The following is a 22,602-nucleotide window of genomic DNA, read 5'->3' as shown; positions in this document are numbered from 1 at the left end:
TTTGTCCTTTTGGGAAAAAAAGTTGTAGACAATGTTAGGCTCCCAGAGTGACCCCAAAGCCCCTCTCCTAGGAATCAGGCAGTTTCTTTAATAGCACCTAGGTCGTGATTGACACTGAGGGATAGGAGAAGCAGCTGGAGTTCTGGCTAGTGCAAAGGTGGGATTTTGGTGGCCAGTGTCGGGTGGTAGTACCTGGAGGAAGTGATGGTAAAGGGTGGGGGAAGGCCCAAGCAGTGTTTAAGCCCCCACATTCAAGATTTACAGCCAGCTGTTACTTCTTTCCTAATTTCGTATCCAGAATCAAGGGAAACCAATTCAGGATTCCCTCTGGGGGTACGAAATCTTCACCCTTTCCTAATGTCCTGACATCTTTTGTTAAGTCCCTGTTTTTTGTAGACTTCAAATACTTACATAATCCCCATTCACTTTTTCCTGTTCAATTTCACTAACAGTAACAAAGGAAGAACATGAGTAGGACTAAGGGAAAAAGCTTCTTTGAGTCAGGAGGTCACTGTTGATGTGTGCAGGGCATTAACTATTAATACTTACTCTTCAAATTCACTTCCCTCTAGTTACAAGTTAGAGTCCTCTAAGCCTGTTTATTACAGTTGTGCTGACACAAGTAGATATAAAGAGAAACAAAGTGCTGGCCAATACTTTCCTTAAGACTGCATGAAACTAGAATTACAAATATTTTGAATCCCAGGATAGATTTACTTTCAGAAGGTGTAGACTTTCAAAGAGCTACAAACTTGTACACTTGTAATTCAAAAGAAACAAGTATATACCTTAGGCCACCAGTTCAGTCCTAATACTACTTGTGTTAGACAAGAAAGGATTTTTGCTTTTGTTTGCCTTTTCCTTTTTTATATTTAGTTTTCTTGCTGTCCTTGGGTAGAATCCAGGGCCTTACATAAGATAGGCAAATAAGTGTTCCTTCTCCCCATGAAGCTATAGCCTAGCTTCTAGTCAAAAGAGATGTATGCAAGAAAATTTCCAAGTTGATTCAGAATAGTCTTGAGTTTTGAAATTTTGGAGAACAGAATGCCCCTTGAGAAAAGTCCCCCAAATGTCCATAGGAGTAATTCTTGAATCATGATAGTTATCATCAGTGGTCAGGTTTGAAAGAACATTGATAGGAACTTTCTCGATCTGAAGTTGGGCTTTTCCTCTAGAGAATTGCTATTGTGTTCATATTAGAGAAATCCAGCTAATATTCATGTGCACATACTAGAAAGGTGTAACAATTTTCCTTACTTTCTCTGGTCTCATGTCTGTCAATATCTCTTGGAAGTGATACTGGAAAATTCCAGTAAAATGCCAACTAGGGATTCAGGTTGTAAATTATGGGGTGTTACATGGTGATATTATTAACTAAAGGTAAAGGTGGCATCTGTAAATGTCAGTGAAACAGATTTCTTCAACAAGTAGCTATAAATTAATAGCTAATGAAGACAGTCTACAGTGTCTATAAGTTCTCTTGGACTTTGGAGGCAATTCATTTTGAACAAAGTTAGTGGATCAGAATTGTAACAGATTCTGGGAAGCAAATAAAACCACTTAGAAACTGCTCTGTGACCTGTAAGCTATCCCATATTTTCTTTCATAGGTTCCGGTTCAGCGGGAGGATCCTTGGCCTTGCACTAATACACCAGTATTTGTTGGATGCCTTCTTCACAAGGCCCTTTTACAAGGCACTTCTGAGAATGTAAGCATAGTTTTACGCTTATGTAATTAGCATGTGAACATGAGTATTTACTGTATTGAAGAGCGTCTTCTATCAAAATCACTGTTTATCTGTTCACTATTTCAAATCTATAGTTAATAAACTGAATAATGGCTTAAGTTTCAGAAGCAAATACAATTTTAGACATGGTTAATGTAGTTTTCTTGCCTTGGGCCTTTATTCCTGTCCAGTCACCAAAATCTTTGTTTCACTTTAATTTATTTTCATTTATTGCAATGGCTGTGTCTTTAAAACAATTGTGCTTCAAATACAGCACTGGAATTCTTGTGGCATTAGTACAGATTACCAGTAGAATACTTGTGGATTAGTCTCGGTGACTCATGGCCTCCTGTTCTTTATGAAATACGTTTTATATTTTGCTTTGTACAAACCTTCACATACTTGGTCAAATTTTCATTCTTCTTTGTTTTGACTCTGCTTGGGTAGTGTTTGTGAGTGGTAGACAATGCCATCCTGTTTTTGAGATCTCCCTATATGCAATGCGGTAATTTACGATGGCAGATGAAGCTTTTATCTCACAGTACTTGACTTTTCCTGTTATCATGATAAAAGATTGAAATTATCAAATGTAGAGTATACCTTTGCCTTTTCTGTAATTAGCACATGGTTTGTTGTAGCTCTCTGTGCGGCCTGAGTTCAAACTCACAATAAAAAAGCACTGAATCATGATTTAAGACTGTCAGAATTATGACATTATCTGCCTATTTTAGATATCCTTTCTTAACCCCTTCCCAATAAAATTATTTATTATTTGCTAATTATTGCCTCCTAAATAATTCTTTGATTTACCTTATCTCCACTCCTTTTTCTTTTTCTTTTTTTGAAAAGGTGATATTCAATAGAAAGCCCACAGATTGGGAGAAGATCTTCACTAGCCAAACAGGCAAGGGTCTCATATCTAAAATATGCTTAGAACTCAAAAAATTAAATCCCCTAAAACCAAATCCCCAAAGAAACAACTTCCCCATTAATAAGTGGGCTAAAGACTTAAAGAGAGACTTCTCTGAGGAGGAAATAAGAATGACCAAAGATACATGAAGAAATGCTCAACTTCTCTGGCCATGAAAGAAATGCAAATCAAAACAACATAGAGATTCCACCTCACGCCAGTTAGAATGGCTATAATCAAGAACTCTAATAACAACAGATGCTGGAGGGGATGTGGCTAAAAGGGAATGCTACTGCACTGTTGGTGGGAGTGTAAACTTGTTCAACCACTATGGAAAGCAGTATGGAGGTTTCTTAAAAGACTAAACATAGAGCTCCCCTACGCCCAGCAATCCCACTTCTGGGCATTTACCCAAACAAGGCCATATTAAAGCTACCAGTACAACTATGTTTAGCACAGCATTATTTACCATAGCTAAGATTTGGAACCAACCCAGATGCCCCTCAGTAGATGAATGGATCAAGAAAATGTGGTATAGACACTCACACACACACACACACACACACACACACACACACACACACACACACACACACACACACACACACACACAATGGAATTCTATGCTTCCATCAGAAGGATTGACACTGACCCATTTGTAAGGAAATGGAAAGACTTGGAAAAAAATCATATTAAGTGAAGTAAGCCAGACCTGAAGAAACATAGTTCCCATGGTTTCCCTCATTTGTAATAATTAGTATGTGTCTAGGATAATCCTAGCAGATGAGCAGAATAGCTCAATAGCTATGTTCACATGACTATACAAGATGATGCTAAGCGAAATGAACTCCACGACAGGGACACAAGAGATTTTTCTTTGTTGTTGTTGTTTTGATATACTGTGTCATTTCTTGTTTCTTTTGTATTTTCCCCCTATGATTTATCCCCTGTTGTCACTGTATTTGATTTTGGTACCCTGGATATTGTATATATGTTTATCTGAATTAGGGAAGGAAAGGGAAACAACAAAATGGTGAGACAAAGGATAAAGAGGGAACCAATTGCAGCAGTGATACTTACAAGATAATATATTGGAAATGATCTGTACAACTGGGGGGAGGGGGGTAAGATTGAGGGGGTGGTAAAGTGGGAGAAAAATGAGGAAGGGGGTAACAAGTTCAACAAGAAATGTACTCACTACCTTACTTAAGTAACTGTAACCGCTCTGTACATCACCTTGACAATGAAATTTTAAAAAAAGAAAAAGAAAAGGTGATGATCAGGGTGGTTACAATTACATAAGTAAAGTATGAATACATTTGTTTTTAAGAACAAATGTACTTATCTCCACTCTTGATAGCCCTACCTTTATTAGAATCCTTATTTTAGCCAGATTACTGAAGTGGTCTCTTATTTGGTCTCCATCTCATTCAAATAATTTTCTCCATTGTGACTTCCCGGAGCTCCAAGTCACCAAGCTCCTCAGCATGGCACTGAAGACATATGTAGCTACCTTCTGTGTCTTGTTTTCTGAAAATTATGTTGTGTTTCATACTGTTGGGTTTTGCTCATTTCTCCTCCTCCTTTCTTTTCTTTTTCCTTTCACTTCCTTCCCTTTTATCTCTAACGTTTAATCATCATTATTTATCATCTGCTGTAAAAGGTTTTTCCTGAATTTCCAAGTCAAAGCAACTGTCACTCATGTCCTCTCTGAGAGTTCCCCTCTGCCTTCCTCATCTTTTTTTTTAAATTGAATATTAGCATACATTTTTAAATGCATCAATTTTAAGTACCATCTTCCTTATGATCATCTTATGTTGACTTATCTACTTATGTGTAGCTTTTAAATGAGCCTTTTATCTACTGAAAGCAGCAACATCAAGTTTATCAAATAGCTATTAAGATATCAGGCCCATTATTTGATGCCTAATTAATGTTTTGAATTAAAAAAGAAAATGACCCTTGAAATTGAGCTGAGGGAGGGGATTTCAAAACAACTCTAACAAATCAATATTGCCACCTTACAACAAGGCTTAATCACTTTCGTCTCATGCAGATCCTGTCTCTCCAATGAAAAGAAAAAGGAGGAGAAATAGAGAAAATCATAATTTTAGAGAGATTCTTTCACTTGCTGTTTTCAGAGCCACAGAATAAGAACCATGAAGAAAAAGGGGCTGTATTGAATATGAGTTATAGAATGAATCTTGTCTTTTAAAAAGGACAAAAAACCCCCACAAAATTAAAGAATAGAAATATATTTTAAAAATTCAAATTAGGAGAGCAGTATTTTAAAACACTATAATATAGCCAAAAAGAATACTGGATCCAAGTTGTCACCTTAGTTCAGATGTGGTACCAGAGATGCAGGACTAGGTAGATCTTACACATCCAGAACTCTTCTTCCTGTGGCATTTAATGTATCCCAAGTTTAAAAATGTATAATTTCTGAGTTTTTTCACTGGCTTGGTTTCTGGGTCTAAGAGCATTCCAGAAATCACTGCCTCATTCTTTGACATTGTTCTGCCCAATAACCCTGGGATTTGATATGTGTTTGTTTCTATTTGTTGTTTCAGTCTGTGTGACCTGAGTGATCTGGAATACCTTGATGAAGAGTTCCACCAGAGCCTTCAGTGGATGAAAGACAACGATATCCATGACATCCTCGACCTCACGTTCACTGTGAATGAAGAAGTGTTTGGGCAGGTCTGTGTAGGGCAACAACCTGATTTCTGAGTATGGCAGCTGGAGGCTATTGGTTGGTGAGACGTTAATTCCATGACTAAGATCAGATGTTTGTTTATTTGTGGCTCGTTGGGTGCTTTAAACCCAGAATTACAGTAATGTTAATTACAACGATTTCTTTTTCCCCTTGCCGACTACAGATTAAGATATTTTCATTTGCTTATCGTAAAACCATCTTTTGTTGTCAACTAAATTATCCATGATAGGTCTGAGAGCTGGTACCCAGGTTGTAATCCTTGCTGCTGGGAAAACAGAGAATGGAGGATCATGACTAGTGTTGGCAGAAAAGTTCCAAGATTTTATCTCAAAGATAACCAGCAGAAAACAGAGATGAAGTGTGGCTCAAGTGGTAGAGTTCCAGCTGAGCAAGTGCAAGGCCCTGAGTTCAAATCTCAGTATAACCAATAATTCAGTAAATAATGGAATAAAGAAACAAGTAAATAAATAAAATGAAATACCACCAGAGATATGAAAATGTATCTTAAAGAGACTATATTTTAATAGTTTATGTTGTTCTAGAGCTCAATATTAAATTATTTAATTGTCCTATGTATTTAAGAAACTGAGACAATGTAAGCAGTATTTTGGAGAAGGCTTAAAAAGCATTTTGAGCCGGGCACGGTGGCTCACCCCTGTAATCCTAGCTATTAAGGAGGCTGAGATCTGAGGATCGAGGTTCAAACTTTCAGCAGGAAAGTTGTGAGACAATAAACCACTCAGAAAACCAGAAGTGGCGCTGTGGCTCAAGTAATATAGCACTAACCTTGAGCTGAAGAGCTGAGAGACAGCGCCCAGGGCCAGACCGTTCAAGCCCCATGACCAAAAAATAAAATAAAATAAAATAAAAATAAAAAATCCTGGTTTTATTTTAAAGGTGGTGGAAGGTAATTTAACTTTTTTCCTTCAGAAATCAGGTCTTCATTCTTAGTAGGTATTAGTATTTGGTGGGTTTTCTAAATTTCCTATGTTTTGAAAAATAGGTATAAGATGTACTTGGGTGCCAATTCTGTTTCCTGAAATAATCTTTTCTACTGACTCTGTAGCTTCTGATAATTCTAAATTTAAGAGAAATTGGCAGAAATGGGTTGTCAAACATTCAAATAGCAAAGAGCCAGTAACTGGTGCCAGTTCATCTACATTTTTTTTAAAAAGCATATTTTGTTAGTCAGGATTTAAAATATAACTGTTAAACCTTGCAATATGTTTTCTCTACCACTGATGCTTTCAAACACCAGCTCACTACCTAGCAAAAGTGTGCAAGGGGACACTTATTTGTGGGGGACCCAGAAGCCAGTTGAGTTCCATTCATTGACAGCAGTGTCTACCATCAAGTATATGTACCATCAAGTATGCTTTCTTGTTAGTTCTTTTGTTTTTAATCCCAGATTACTGAACGAGAATTGAAGCCAGGGGGTGCCAATATCCCAGTGACAGAGAAGAACAAGAAGGAGTACATTGAGAGGATGGTGAAGTGGAGGATTGAGAGAGGTGTGGTCCAGCAAACAGAGAGCTTAGTGCGAGGCTTCTATGAGGTAAACACCAGTAGCCATCCTACAGGCTTGCACTTGGAGAGCAGTGAACTTTATCCTGCTGTGCCTTCCCCATGTAGAATGTTCCCATCTCCTTTCTCTTTTGCTGTTTTTACTGTTATTCTCTTTGTTGGAAAAGACCAGGGTTTTCCCTACATATCTTAGAAGCACACACTAAAAGGCTTAGTATGCTTGTTATAAGAGATTACTGAAAATAATATTACAACCTGATTTCAAATAGCATTTAGTGTTTGAATCCCTACTAGTAACATTTAGGTCATTAATCTTATTCATGCTTTGATATGGATAATCAAATCTCATGCTTGATTAGTGAAACAGCTGTATGTGTGGGTCACAATGAGTTGTTATGAGTATTACCTGTGACTTTTTCAGTAAGAGCACTGGATCTTTTTCAAAAGAGAAACCACAAACTGGATTTATCAGCCAATTATGGTCAATTATGAAATTAAAATCCTCCCATCCTACCACTAACCAGACCCAACCCTGCTTAGCATTTAAGACTAAATGAGATTGGACATGTTTAATTTGATATGGCAATAAATAGAACTGAGGCAAATCGTATCAACCTTCTACCAACAATGGGAGTTGGTGGGGAGGAGGAGGCATTTATATTTGCAGAAAGGATGTACAATTTTCTTACATGAGGTACACATATTATTCCCACAATCCCCTGTGCCCTCTTTTCCTGATAAGACTTAATGAAAGCTTATGCGTCTCAGGCTCAGGAGCCATACCTGAACTCTTTTTTTTTTTTTTTCCACAGGTGGTGGACGCCAGGCTGGTATCTGTTTTTGATGCAAGGGAACTGGAACTGGTCATTGCAGGCACAGCTGAAATAGACCTCAGTGACTGGAGAAGCAACACAGAATATAGAGGAGGTGAAATTTGATTTATAAGATGCATGATTTTTAAATTTCAATTAAAGGGAAGTATGAGTCACCATCCTGGTCTCAACCCAGGACATAGGTTGGATGCAGTCTCCCTTGAGACTTGGGCAAAGTATATTCTCTTTTTTTCCCCCCAGTCACTTCATTAGCCAAAAGAGGGAAAGGCTGCTTACACCCCATCTAAGGGTGTCATAACTCTTAATTGTCTATGAGGAAATGTGATCATCAAAACACTAATTATTTTACAGTGTTTTTAGTGGAGCAGCAGGGAGCTGACATACAGCTGGTCTGACTCCACTTATTAATTTTTCATTCTAAATCTTCACAGGGGACATGCTTTGAGCTTGCTAATCAGCAGATTTTTCTGCAATTCAGTGAACTATCCATTTTAACTCTTTCAGAGGCAAGATTCTCAAAATCCAACAAGTTTGGCAGATCCCTTCCAAAAAGCATTATGTTCAACTCAAGAGGAAGGCATTGTATGATTAGTTTAAGGGGAAAGCTTTAGAAATTGATTTCTGTAGAGCAGTAAACTAAAACTATTGGAACCTCATTGTCAAAACTGGGAACTGTTGGTGGCACGGAGTTAAAGTTCTTCTCAATAATTTTAAGCAAAGAACACATTTTCTAGAATTTATTGCAGTGTTAGGAATTCATTGCAAAATGTGGCTGTTTTTCAGGTTGGGGGGGGTTGTTGTTGTTGTGTAACTCAGAATCTAAGGAGCAGTAATTGTAAACTTGGATAGTACAAAATATACACTGTATTTCCCCAGGTATTAATTACAAAATAAACCAAGAGTCGACCAGTTCTCCAAGTTGAAACATAGATTAAAATAACAGTTATATAAATCTGGAGTACTAGAAACCTTAACATTTTCTGAATTGCTCTGGCTCTTCCACCTCTTCCTGGCTTCTCAGTCTGAAAGACTTCATCAAATTGGTGTTTCTATTGCGATTCTTTCTGAAGTCAGTTGCTAAAGTAAGTTTTCTAGTTGGCCTCATGTGTAATCCATATGTAGCTTTGGTAATTATAATGTTGCTAATGTACAGCTGGCCAGACTCTACCTGCTCCATTTTCCATTTAATATTCCGGTTTGTTGTACTCTGAACTTATAAAACTGTTGGTGTTGTTAATCTGTTTCAACTTACAAATAATTGGAGAAGTGGTTTGTTAGCAAAATATATAACTTGTATCTTACTATAAATCATATGTCATCATTCCATCCCCTCAGAAATTCCTCATAGAAATGCATTTGATCAGACCAGCCATTTTTTTACTTACTCAGTATAAAATTACATTCACTATCTCTGATTATTCAAGGATCTCTTTGTATGGTTCTGTTGATCTTACCAAGTGAGCATCTTTGAAGGGAGCAGAAAAGGGCAAATGCTAAGCTGCCATGTTTACTGTTGTTGTTTTTTGTTTTTTGTTTTGGTCAGTCGTGGGCCTGAATTCTGGGCCTGGTAACTATTCTTCAGCTTTTCAGCTCAAGGCTAGCACTCTACCACTTGAGCCACAGCACCACTTCTGACTTTTTCTGCTTATGTGGTGCTGAGGAATCGAACCCAGGACCTCATGCATGCAAGGCAAGCATTCTACCACTGAGCCACCTTCCCAGCCCAGCTGCCATGTTTACTAACTCAACTATGGCACTGAATGTAGAAACCAGCCAGTCTGCCACTTACCACATGTTCACATGTTCACCTGGCAGCTCTCACATTTGCTGCTCTAGAAAAGCCTGAGCACAGGGGGCGGGGGAGGCTGGGAAGGGACGTGAAGGGTAAACATAGGAGGAGGCTGCAATGCTTGATAAGAAATGTACGCATTAACTTGCCCATGTAATTGTAACCCCTCTGTACAGTGTGTTCACAAAAAATAAAAATTAAAAAAAAAAAGAAAAGCTTGAGCACAAACAGCAAAGCCAAAGTAAAGAAGGGCTGATTCATAAGATCAGAAAACTTAAAGGCCACAAAGACCCAATGGACTCATTTCATAGATGAGTGCACTTTAATTGCTCAATAACAAGAAGCCTTTACTAAAAACTGGACATGGACCCTGTGCATCAACCACGCCCAATCTAATTTTGTTTACTCTCCACTTGGATTTCTTTCTTATCTAAATAAGACTAAACATCACAGGTAAAATGGCACACAACAAAGTGAGATTCTCCCCAAATCCTACAACTATGAGAACCTGTGAGGAAACATTATGATTAAGATAGTTTCTAATCCCTCTCCTTTTGGCGTGGTCATTTAATTCTGACCCAGAATTAAAGTAACTGTCATACACATAAAATATGACTGTGAATTAGTGTGAATCATTAATTATACCTTAATCCTTTATCAGCCTTCTCTGAACTTCATTATTTTTCACTGAAAAAGAGATTTCACGACCACTGCCTTAAGCCGCCTTTGAGATGACACTTTTGACATTCTGTTAGATTCTGCCAAAGTAGGGAATAAAAGTCAGACTTGGGTGATGATTAGTAAATTTGTGATGATTAGTGAATTTTTGTTAGTTGATTGAACTGTTAAGTTACATGTTTATTAATCAGCATGAGATTAAGTTGGTTTTGAAGTATGAGTGTTATATGTTGATTAACGGCTCTACCAGAAGCCGTTTGGCCGTCTGTCTTCTTTGCTATTAGTCTTACAGTTTTGCATAGCATTCAGCCATGGTACCTGAAAAATATTTCTGTAGGAGTGACTGAAAGAGTTAATCATTTCTAGTCACTGCATTTGTATTTTTCAGAAATGAGAGTGCTAAAATAACACATTTGTTGTTCTTCCCATTTAGAAGTGACAAAGTGAAAATGGAGCTCTTGGCTTCATTTAATATTTTTTTCTTTAGCCTTTGGTACTTCTGTGATCATATTTACAGTGCTGTTCCTTAATCTCAAGTTATTGTTTTGAGTTTTTAAAATGTAGTGGAAAATATTTAAAATACAGAGTCGGGGGAAAGGAAAGTGGGAGAAAACAAGGGAGAGGGTAACAATGTTCGACAAGAAATGTATTCACTACCTTACTTATGTAATTGTAACCCTCTGGCATCACCCTTACAATAAAATTAAATTAAAAAATAAAATTAAATATTTGATAGAACCTTAGTCTTAAGTTATAAACTACCTTTAAAGAAACTAAAATGCTGACAGTCTGAGAGGGTTGTCTTCTGTCATGTTTCTTGGTGGGCTGAGGTAGAAGAGTCAAAGTTACATTGACTTTTCTCATTGGTTTATAGGCTACCATGACAATCATATTGTAATTCGGTGGTTCTGGGCAGCAGTGGAAAGATTCAACAATGAGCAACGGCTAAGGTTGTTACAGGTAAGATGCCATTACTTAGTGTCCTTAACACAATAGTATAAATATTTCCCTTCCCCTCCCCAAATTAGAAAAGTGTATATACAAGATGCAGGGCACCAGAATCAAATACAGTAAAAACAGAGGTTACACCATAGGGGAAGAACAGACAAAACAAACAAAAAAAAATCACATGGTACTTTAAAAACAATAGCAACAAAGAAAAATCCTCTTGTGTGCATATCTTGGGGTTCATTTCACTTAACATAATCTTTTTATTGGGGGGGGTCCGGTCGTGGGGCCTGAACTCTGGGCCTGGGCGCTGTCCCTCAGCTCTTCAGTTCAAGGCTAGTGCTCTACCACTTGAGCCACAGCACCACTTCTGGCTTTTTTTCTTTTTGCTTATGTGGTGCTGAGGAATCGAACCCAGGGCCTCATGCATGCAAGGCAAGCACTCTACCACTGAGCCACCTGCCCAGCCCCTTGACATATCTTATATAGTCATATGTACTATAGGTTGACCCATTGTAACAATGAGACACACAAGACACTATGTTGAAAATGAATTTTACAACTTGAGTGGGGAGGGAGGAGTTGGGGAGGTGGGGAGGGAAAGGATGGCAAGGGAACAACAAAGGAGGAGGTTACATTGCTTGATAGGACATGTACTCATTACCTTACTCATGTACAGTATCTTTCCAATAAAAATATTCTTTAAAAAAGTATAGATATTGTTGGAAGTGTATATTTTTGACAGTCACTAAGCATTTTCAACAATTACTATGTATTCTCTGTAATACATTTCTATATACATACATTTTTATGTATGTATTTGGGTTGTCCCATTTTGATACTACTCTGACTGTATCCTATGCAACTAGATTCCTGGAGAACATCCAGGCCAAGCCAATGCATTTCATGAAAAGTTTAAGGAGGTACCAGTACCAATCCAAGAATCCCAGGGACAGCATTTACCTTCAGGACACCAGGGTGTCCTTCAGCGAAAGGCCCTGGTACGCTGAACCAGCATCTCTAGCAACAGAGAGATGATGTTCCATCCCTGAAAGAGGACTAAGTTAATTTTTAGCTTTATTGACTATTCTTAACTCCCTCTCAACCTTAAAGCCACTTTTAGTGAATTTCATGCAGTTCCTTGATTTTTTTAAAAGTCTTTTCTTTTCCTTCATCTAACTTTCTACAAATTCAGATAACAGTGACATGCAGAACTTTTTGCATTTTTTCCTTTTTTCTTTCTTTTTCTCTCTTTCTTTTTTCTACCTTTCATTCTTCCTTTCTCTTCTTTCTTTTCTCTTTCTCTTTTTCTCTCTCTTTCGCTTTCTTTTCTCTCTTTCTTTCTTTCTTATTCATTTATCCTGGGAAATTACGCAGCTGAGGGATCAGAATTAAGGAAGTCACAAGCAGAGCTTACAAGTTGACTGCATATTGGCTTCTTTAAACATTTAAGCCCTAAATTTGCAGACTCAGAAACTCTCTTTTTAATTCCCTTCAAGTTGATAAGGAATGGATGCTAAGTAGACTTAAGTTAACTGATACACCCACCTATTCATTTTTCAGCATTTGAGATAGTCAACTGCATCTGTAATTGATATTCTAAAACCCCCACAAAAGCCTCTTCCACTTTGTAATGCACTGTCCTTTCTTATGGTCTCAGTCACAATCTCATGTCAGGATTGTTCCATGCCGTCATTCTCCAAACTTCCACATGCCCCCCTCTGCACAGTCATAATAAAGTGCCTTTTCTGGCTGCAGTCTATCTATCTCCAGTCTGTTCTTTCTTTCTATCTATCTATCTACCTACCTATCTATCTATCTATCTACCTATCTATCTATCTATCTATCTTATCTATCTATCTATCTATCTATCTATCTATCTATCTATCTATCTATCTATCATCTATCTATCATCTTTATATAATTGTACCAAGGGGTTTAAACCCAATATATTAATTTCCTTCTATTTCTTGACAGTTTGTTACAGGCACATCCAGCATTCCCTATGAAGGATTTGCTTCTCTCCGCGGAAGTAATGGCCCAAGAAGATTCTGTGTAGAGAAATGGGGAAAAATCACTGCTCTTCCCAGGTAAGATAGAAAATTATATTGCTTTACTGCCAATGAAAATTCTAGGGGAGACCTTAGATTATATGTATTTGGGTAGAAAGGTAGACTAACAGAATAGGCTAAAATAGATTTCCATTTTCATATCAAAAATTTGGAAGAAAGTTTTTACAATGAATATCCTCCTGGTTAGTTTCCTAAATAAAGATCTCACTGATCATCCTTAAAATATATGCATCAGCATCTTAAAAGCAAATTACAGCAGAAGCTCTAAGCAGTTGCCAATATCAGTTAAGCAACATTGGCCATCATACTTCTGGCTTCAATCTAACAGCTGGCAGAAGCTATAAAAAGTTTATACTGATTACTATTTAGAATTACTGTTGCCACTGCAGTAGCTAAGGGGATTTTTATATTAGTTTATATGGTACATAGCTAAAATCTATTGAATATTCTCTGCCCTGGATCCTCACTGGCAACAAGATCATACATTTCCGTGGAGCAGAAAATTTTTACTTTATTTCTGCTACTAATAAGTGAACTAGACTTGCAAGATAGTGTTTGTTAATTAAAAAAAAATTCCTGAGAGTGAATGCACTTTTTTTATGTAATCAGTATTTTGCAAGTAAAAAAGGGCCTCCCATCACCTCTAATCTTACCAATAATTAAACTGCAACCTGAAAAAGCCAAAATAGCAACATAAGTTTCTTTCTGTAGAGATAACTTTGAGAAATGTGTTATAGTAGCTATATAAGGTGATCAGAGATGGCATGATGGATGTAAAACCAACTTTGAGGAATCTGTCAAGGTTTTCTTGGCAATCACAAGACTGATTCTCAAGAATTGTATTTTTAGCCGATGAAATAGGGTGAGGGAAGGGCACTGAAAATACAAATGCAAAGAGCAATGAAGACTGCAAACTCTTGCTTGTCTAAGCCTCCTGGTCTAACTTGCAGCCACCATGATCCGAATAGCGTCACTGATTAGTATCTGGTGGGCTTGATGTACCCAAAGGTGTGGGTTGTAATTTTATTATTTGAAGAAGCAGTTTATTGTAGTTGTGCTTAGATAATGAGAAGTTTTCCCTCTCTTTTGTTTCTCAAAAGCTGCTGTAAACACTAATATTCTTCACTCCGCTGAAAAACCTGAGAATTAGCAAAGAAAATGCAGGAAACAGCAGATTAATCATGTGGCACCTTCTGCTGACATGTATTTATGTAAAGCCACTGAAGTGTAAGGGAAGAAATTGGGGCAATAAATAGATACATTGGCTGTTTGTATTTGATCAAGGAAGTTTCATGAACCCTGGTGAGCAGAGAAAAGTCATTTGTTAGAAGCTTTGTTTTCTCATCTACCTTGTTGGTTTGTAATTCTGAGGATTAATTGAAATTATTCACATTAAACACTCTCCTCTAATTAGGTGTCAGTGTCTCATGCCTATAATCCTGTCCACTCAGAAGACTGAAATCAAAAAGATTGTAGTTTGAGGCCATCTGGGAAAAAAAGCTTCTAAGACCCCCCTATCTCAAAACAATAGCTTGGTATTATCAGGTATGCCTGCCGTCCTAACTATGCAGGAGCTAAGATCAGGAGGATTATGATTCTGGGTTGAGTTGGGTGAAAAGAAGACCTTATCTCAAAAATAACCCCATCAAAAAGGGCTGAAGTTAATACTCAAATGGTAGTGTGCCTACGTAGAAAACATGAAGCTCTGGGTAGAAAAATCCAATGACTGGCATACAAATCAACAACAACAAAAACAATTAGTCCAGTCTTTGGCCCTGAGGAAGCATCTAATTGGTGATTGCAACCATTGTGATTACCATCAGCTGTCATCTGAAATACACATTAGGCATTAAAATAGTGGAAAGAGTACAAAGCTGGAAGTTAGAAGACCTGGATTCTAGTCTCACTTCTGCCATCAACTAACCCTGAACCAACAAGGTGACTTGATCTGTGGGCTTCAGTTTGTTTATCAAAAGGCTGGGAATGATGGCATGTTGGGCTTGGTTGAGTAAGAGGTAATACGAAAGGTTGCTGCAGCATCTTGAATCTTGGGGGGTCGGACTGAATTTACATCTCTACTTCCCCATAAGTTCCTGTGCTGACTCATTAGAGACAATCATGATGTTCTCTGTATTGTTGCACACATGCAGTTGGGTAACACACAGTGTCATGTATACCCAAGGCTGGTTCTACTGGATTCGGAGTGACAAAGCCAAACTCAGAGAGTATTTGTGATGGCTGATTGAGATCATGTGTTTTATAAATCTCAGGGATAGTATGTTTCCTTTGTTCTTGTTAAATCTTTGTCCTGAATCTCTGGAAGCCACTGTACAACTGTGTTAAAATATGAGAAAAAGTAATATTAAAGCACTTTAGTGCATGACAGTACAGTCTCAGCAGAAGCACTTCACTGACAACCTAGTTATCACTTTTCATATAATACCTAGATGTGAAAATATAGATTATCGCAGACCACAGTCCATTTCTTTATATATGTATAAATTATATATATTATACATTATAAATTTATTTATATTTATATATGTTTATATATAAATTATAATTACATATTTACAGAGCTGAAGAGCTGTTTGGGCTTGTTCTGATCAGCCCATTAGTACTTCTGCATCTAATATTTAAGATGTTATAGTGTCTATATATTCTAAAGAGAAAATGGATGAGGCCTTCTTATTTTAAAAATGTGCACTTTTACATTGCAGTGGGGAAGGGACCATGAACCATGAGAGGCAAGGTCTGGCTGAACTGGCAGCCAGAACAATGAGGGAGAACATCTTAGTCTTTCACACATGATGTTCAGGGCCATACAACCTTTCACATAAGAAAATATCTCATTCTTTTCCCAGATTTCTTATACTCCCTTTGTGGTAGCACAATGGCAACCAAGAATCATATTGAATTGTGTGTGTGTGTGTGTGTGTGTGTGTGTGTGTGTGTGTGTGTGTGTTTATGTTCTCTAAAGACTGCACAAGTCGCATCTGTTTCTCTTTTCCTTTTCTGTGATAATCAAGTAATTGAAGGTATAGCTGATTAAGTGATGATGGAGACCTATGAGAGCAACATAGAACCTGAGCATATTACTGAACTTCTGCTTTGTGGTTAGTGGTTGGATTCATTCTATATTCACATGTCTTATCTGCTGATAATGTGTTGACCTTAATAAGAAGAGAGTAAATTCATGTTATTGTTAATCCAAAACTAGACTGCCCAGAAAATGCAAAGCATAGAGTGTAGAATTCTAGTGTTTACAGAGTTCTTGTGTTTATCCCTGAGGGTTTTGCCCATTGGTCTGATGGACAGTTGATCTGGGGAGCTGCAGTCACTTTGGGGTATGTGGGATAGTGTTGGGCTTTGCCAAATGGAAAAATAAAACTTTTGTTGTTATTTGATTTTTCCAGACAAGTTCTTCCTATGTAGCCCAGGCTGGCCTTGAACTTGTACTACTAATAATTCATCCTTCCTAGTACTGAGAGTGTATGAGGATTCTAGTATACCTAGCAGAAATTCTAAATTATTTGTTTGTTTATTTATTTATTTATTTATTTAATATTTTGGTGCCAGTCCTGGAGCTTGAACTCAGGGCCTAGGTACTGTCCCTTAGCTTCTTTGCTCAAGGGAGTGCTGTGCCACTTGAGCCACAGCTCCACTTCCGGCTCCACCATACCCCCCTTTGGTGGTTAATTGGAGATAAGGGTCTTAGGGACTTTCCTGACTGACCTGGCCTCAAACCATGATCCTCAAATCTCAGCTTCCTGAGTAGCTAGGCTTAAAGATGTGAGCCTGTAAAAACAATTTTTAAATGAAAACTGTTTGAAAGTTCTACTTCTTATTTTTATTATAAAGCAAGTTTTTTTCAAAATGACAAGAAAAAAATATATAGACAAATCTATGAAACACTTATCTCCAATTAAATGGCAAAAAGCTAGAACTGGAGGTATGGCACCAGTAGAAGGGAGCCATTCTGTTGAGTCCCAGAATTCAAGCCCCAGTACTGGCACAAAAATAAAAAGGAAGAAACTATTTGAATATATATCTCAAGAGCCCACTGTTGAAATCAACTCTGTGAACATTTTGGAGGATCTGCTTCTACTCGGGGCACAGTCCTGTCTGAAAGGCCTACCTTGCTTTTGCTTCCTTCAGAGGACTTACCCTGTTTACCCATTGCATAGTTATTAGCTGACTTATTATGTGCTCCATCCAGAATATAACCACAGGAGAACAAAGACTTTGTTTAAATTTATTATGACTTTATCCCTGCTACTGAGCTCAGTACCTAGCACTTAGTACATACTGTTTTTGGTGAGTTTGTTTTCTCTTTCTCTGTCTCTATGTCTCTATGTCTCTGTCTCTGTCTCTGTGTTTGTCTCTCTCCTTTTCACGATACAGGGCCTCACATTTGCTAAGCAGCTACTCTGAAATGGAGCCACACCTCTCTAATTCTGTTTCTCACTGATTAGTTGTAAGATAGGTTCTCACTATTTATCCCAGGCCATCCTAGATTCCAATCCTCCTGTTTATGCTTCCTGTTATATAGTGAGTATTACAGGAATGCATCTCCACACTACAGCTTTTTCTGCTGAGATGTGGTCTTGTGAATTCTCCCCCTTCAGGCTGGCCTGAAACTTTGACCTTTCTTATCTGAGCCTCATGTGTAGCTGTGCATGACCTTGCCCAGCTATTGAGATGGGTGTCGCGAGAAATTTTCCCTCAAAATGACCTTGAGCCTTTACTACTCTCTCCTGAGTAGCTAGTGTGGACATGAGCCAAGTTCAGAAATGACCATGGGCCACTCTAGATAAGGTATTTCCAGTAACTTCTGTAGCCTAAAAAATTGCAGCCCCAAACTAGTATTTACATTACAGAGCTTCAAAGATGGCATAAGCTGATGCATGCTTAAAATGAGAACTAACATAGTATTCCATAAATGCAGCTGCTATTGCTATTGTTCCTAATATCTAGCTTCAGGGCTAGCATGGTGTATTGAAATATTTAGGTGCGTCAAATGCTCTATATCTACCTAAGATATTGTATTTTCTTCGCACTGCCAAGAATTCTCATCCCTGGGATTGTTTTGATCATTAAATGTATTTACCCTTTTCCAGTGTGCAAAGCCTCCCACAGGTGAAGAAGTTACATACTTAGAATGTACGCTGGAAGAATTCCTCCTGCTAGCCATTGGGGAAACAGGAATTCCCACTAGAGGAGCACATGTCCAGGTGCATGCTCACTAAGGTAGTCTCCAGGGACACCAGAATAGGACATGCAGTAGAGAATAAACCAAATTTCTCTAGATAGCCTAGGCTGTTCATCATGCCCATATTATGGGCAAAGCCGTAAGGGAGATAGAAGTTGATTTCTGTCCACACGGACCTTGAAATACAGAGGGAATTACTAGATAGTTACATGAACAGATAGCTGGCATCATTGGCCAATAATTGATGCAAAAAGTGAATGGTTGGAGTACAGTACTATGGAATGCTTCCACATTAGTATACATTTTTGACACCTGATTGACACTGAGACTTATTTTTATTTTATTTTATTTTATTTTATTTGAGAACATACTGTACAGAGGGGCTACAATTACATGGGCAGGATAATGCATACATTTCTTACCAAGCATTGCAGCCTCCTCCTTTGTTTACCCTTCACCTCCCTTCCCAGCCTCCCCCCTCCCCCCACCCAACTATACCCCCCTCTCCCCCCCCATACCGACATTGTAAAGTTGGTTTTGACATGACATTTTGTACTTCTCATTGTTGCAACAGGTCCATCCTTAAACGACTTGTTTGTCCCCATCTCCTCCACATGTTATACTGACATCAAATATAGTGAAAGCAGGGGTTACACTGTGGGGGAGGGACATACAAAGCAACAAAGAAATAATCTTATAAATGCGTTAGAAACACATGCATGAAAGAAACGAAAACATTAAAATACATATTTAAGGGTTCATTTTCCTAACATCACATTATCTGACCTTTTCCGCTTGACTCATACCTATACTAGATATTGCAAATAAGGGAAACCATGGGACCTATGCTTCTTTGGGCCTGGCTTACTTCACTTAATATAATTTTTTCCAAACCTTTCCATTTCCTAACAAATGGGGAAATGTCATTCTTTCTGATGGAGGCATAGAATTCCATTGTGTATATATACCACATTTTCTTGATCCATTCATCTACTGAGGGGCATCTGGGTTGGTTCCATGTCTTAGCTATGGGAAATAATGCTGCAATAAACATAGTTGTGCTGGTAGCTTTAGTGTGGTCTTGTTTGTAAACATTTGGGTAAATGCCCAAAAGTGGGATTGCTGGATCATAGGGGAGATCTATGTGAAGTCTTTTGAGGAACCTCCATACTGCTTTCCAAAGTGGTTGAACAAGTTTACATTCCCACCAACAATGAAGTAAGGTTCCTTTCTGTCCACATCCCCTCCAGCATCTGTTGTTGTTAGAGTTCTTGATTTTTGCTGTTCTAACTGGAGTGAGGTGATATCTCAATGTTGTTTTGATTTGCATTTCTTTTATGGCTAGGGATGTTGAACATTTCTTCATGTGTCTATTGGCCATCCTTCTTTCTTCTTCAGAGAAGCTTCTCTTTAAGTCTTTCGCCCACTTATTTATTGGGCAGTTGTTTCTTTGAGGATTTGTTGTTGGGTGGTTTAATTTTTTGAGTTCCAAGTATATTTTAGATATGAGACCCTTGTCCGTTGTATGGCTGGTAAAGATCTTCTCCCAATCCGTGGGCTTTCTATTGATCTTGCTAGCTATGTCATTTGCCCTGCAGAAGCTCTGCAACCTTATGCAATCCCATTTGTCCAACCTTTCTTTGATTTGTTGTGCTTCCGGGTCTCTATTCAGAAAATTTTGTCCTGAGCCAAGGAGACCTAGGGTTTCTCCTATTCTATCCTGTAATGTTTTCAGAGTGTCTGCTTTGAGTTCAAGGTCTTTGATCCATTTGGAGTTGATTCTGGTGCAGGGTGATATATAAGGATCTAGCTTTAGTTTTCTACATGTAGTTAACCAATTTTGCCAGCACCATTTACTGAAGAGGCTGTCTTTCTTCCATTCTATTGTTTTAGCTTCCTTATCGAAGATTAGATGGCTATAGGTCTGTAGGTTCATTTCTGGGTTTTCAATTCTATTCCATTGGTCCTGAGGTCTGTTCTTATGCCAATAACAAGCTGTTTTGATTACTATGGCTTTATAGTAGAGTTTGAAATTTGGTATTGATATTCCTCCAGCAGTGTTCTTTCCGTTGAGGAGCGTTTTTGCTATTCGGGGTCTTTTATTGTTCCATATGAATTTTTGGATTGCCTCTTCTATTTCCTTGAAGAATGAGGGTGGAATTTTGATAGGTATCGCGTTGAATTTGTAGATAGCCTTGGGAAGTATTGCCATTTTCACGATGTTAATCTTGCCAATCCAGGAGCATGGGAGGTTTTGCCATTTTTTAAGTTCTGTGTTGATTTCCTTTTTCAAGATTTTAAAGTTTTCATCATAGAGGTCCTTCACTTCTTTGGTTAAGTTAATTCCTAGGTATTTTATTTTTTGTGGGGCTATTACAAATGGAGTTGCTTTCCTAATTTCAGCCACACTTTTCACTGAGACTTATTTTGTGTGCAATATTTATGATCTAGTCTTAGCAAGAACTTTTATCCCTTATCATCTAAGAAGGCCCTAATGAGAAATTCTGAGTATTACCATTTATTTTCAAATGTATGTTTATCTAGATATTTCAACTTCTTAAAGGTATAAATAAATAAGTAAGTAAGTAAGTAAATGTGTTGATGAAACTCCTTAGGCTAACACGACTTTTGCTGGATAACTTGCCTGTCACTGTATAGTTGATAACTTTGCATTCTCATGTCATTTCTAAGCTCTGGATTTGTCTCCTCTCTTTTACCCTCTGCCTATATTCCCTGCCTGGTTTATTGGTACCTCTGCCATCCCCTGAACAACACTGTTTCTTGTTCCCTTTCATCCAAGAAATACATGGGAAGAGCCTTTGCTCCACCCCCTGGCTTCCCAATGAGGCTCTGCCTCCCCTAAACCTCAGACTCCTTTTTCCTGTTTCCTGCTAATGCAGTATCTCGTTAGGCTTCCTCACCATTGCCTGAGAAGTATCTTTGTTGATCTCAAAAGCCCTGCCCACCCACAAATCCTGTGAGCCTTGACACAGATCATGGCCTCTATATGGCCTTCCAGACACTGCTGAGCACACTTGAAGCTCCTGTGTTATTGTTGTTTGGACTCTGAGCCACAGATATCCCACGGTAATCTTTTGGATTAATAAACAACACTGTCTAAATCTTTGGGGGCAAGGCCTGAGTGAAGGCTCAGTTTCTCAAACAGAAAAGGAAGGCCATGCACTTGTCCCAGGCAGATCCCCCAGCACCAAGCACACCCTTCAGGGCTCCAGTTTGCTTCTGTGTTTTGAGGTCAGAGGACAGAAATCAGACTTTTTTCTTTTATCCTTATCTGCCAGGGGAAAGTTCACTGTTTGACCTGCAATGTATGCTTCACAAGTATCTATTCACTAAGTAAAGGAATAAGATATAGATATAGATATAGATAGATATAGATATATAGATATAGATATATAGCAAATGGAAAGTTTTTCTCATTGTAGCACTTTATATGGCAATGACAAACTTTCACAGTACAGGATCATTGAGGAGAAAATAATAAGAGGGTTTTCTTTTGGTTTTTGTTTGTTTGCTTTGTGTTTTGGTGGGGTTTTTTGTTGTTTTTTGGGGTTTTTTGTAAGTGGAAATAGGAAGAGGGTTTCATTTGTAAGATGAAGAGTTGAATTCTGCCTGGAAAGATAGATAAGTAGAGGAGTGAGATGTAATATCAGAATCTTTGCAGAAGCACAAAAGTAGTCTGGCTTTTCCTATTCCATGCTGTGGGGACAACTACTATCATAGGCACCCTGCTTTCCTGATTTTCAGGTACAATTGTGAGTGCACTTGCAAATGAGTAAATTTTGACTTGCCAGGTAAATTAGGTTGAGAATTTACAGATTTCCAAAGAAATCTCAGCGTTGAGCAGTCCTGTTTCCTGACTCCTTGGGTCTTCTCCAGAATGCTTTTAAGCTTTGTTTTTTATTTGTTAATTGATTGATGAAGAGGTAGGAATAGTAGTAAGTACACTGAAATTTGAATTGAGTTGAAATTTGCACACTGTGGCCAACTGGAAAGAAGAAAAATATTGACACTTTCTAAATTATAAGGCAAATTAAATGACTGCAGTCAGTGCCAAGATGTTTTATTTCCAGGATTACATGTACTACATAAAACAAGTCTTGTAGCATTTCCCTCCTTTCTCTCCCTGTCTCAAAGCCTTTGCTGTCATCTCTTGTTTGTCTTCAGTTTGGG

The 22,602-nt window shown here is 38.0% G+C and overlaps 1 protein-coding gene across 8 annotated transcripts in view; it reads left to right on the top strand.

The window, feature by feature from the left end:
* The window catches only part of Hecw2 (HECT, C2 and WW domain containing E3 ubiquitin protein ligase 2), a 369,185-nt gene that overhangs the window by 334,340 nt on the left and 12,243 nt on the right, over positions 1 to 22,602 (top strand). For 7 of the 8 annotated variants that reach the window (XM_069995704.1, XM_069995707.1, XM_069995702.1 and 4 more), the window contains 6 exons: positions 1,610 to 1,708; positions 5,210 to 5,339; positions 6,764 to 6,910; positions 7,692 to 7,806; positions 11,054 to 11,139; positions 13,105 to 13,217. In XM_069995704.1, coding sequence (XP_069851805.1) covers positions 1,610 to 1,708; positions 5,210 to 5,339; positions 6,764 to 6,910; positions 7,692 to 7,806; positions 11,054 to 11,139; positions 13,105 to 13,217 — 690 coding nt within the window. Of the gene's footprint in view, positions 1 to 1,609; positions 1,709 to 5,209; positions 5,340 to 6,763; positions 6,911 to 7,691; positions 7,807 to 11,053; positions 11,140 to 13,104; positions 13,218 to 14,299; positions 14,493 to 22,602 lie in introns of those variants that run through there. The other variant, XM_069995705.1, reaches the window with a different exon arrangement.

The sequence above is a fragment of the Dipodomys merriami genome, unplaced genomic scaffold (assembly GCF_024711535.1).
Source record: "Dipodomys merriami isolate MVZ:Mamm:240054 unplaced genomic scaffold, mDipMer1.0.p SCAF_49, whole genome shotgun sequence".
Lineage (NCBI taxonomy): Eukaryota > Metazoa > Chordata > Mammalia > Rodentia > Heteromyidae > Dipodomys > Dipodomys merriami.
Note: the sequence above shows the minus strand (reverse complement) of the source record. Positions and strands in the feature narration are given on the sequence as shown.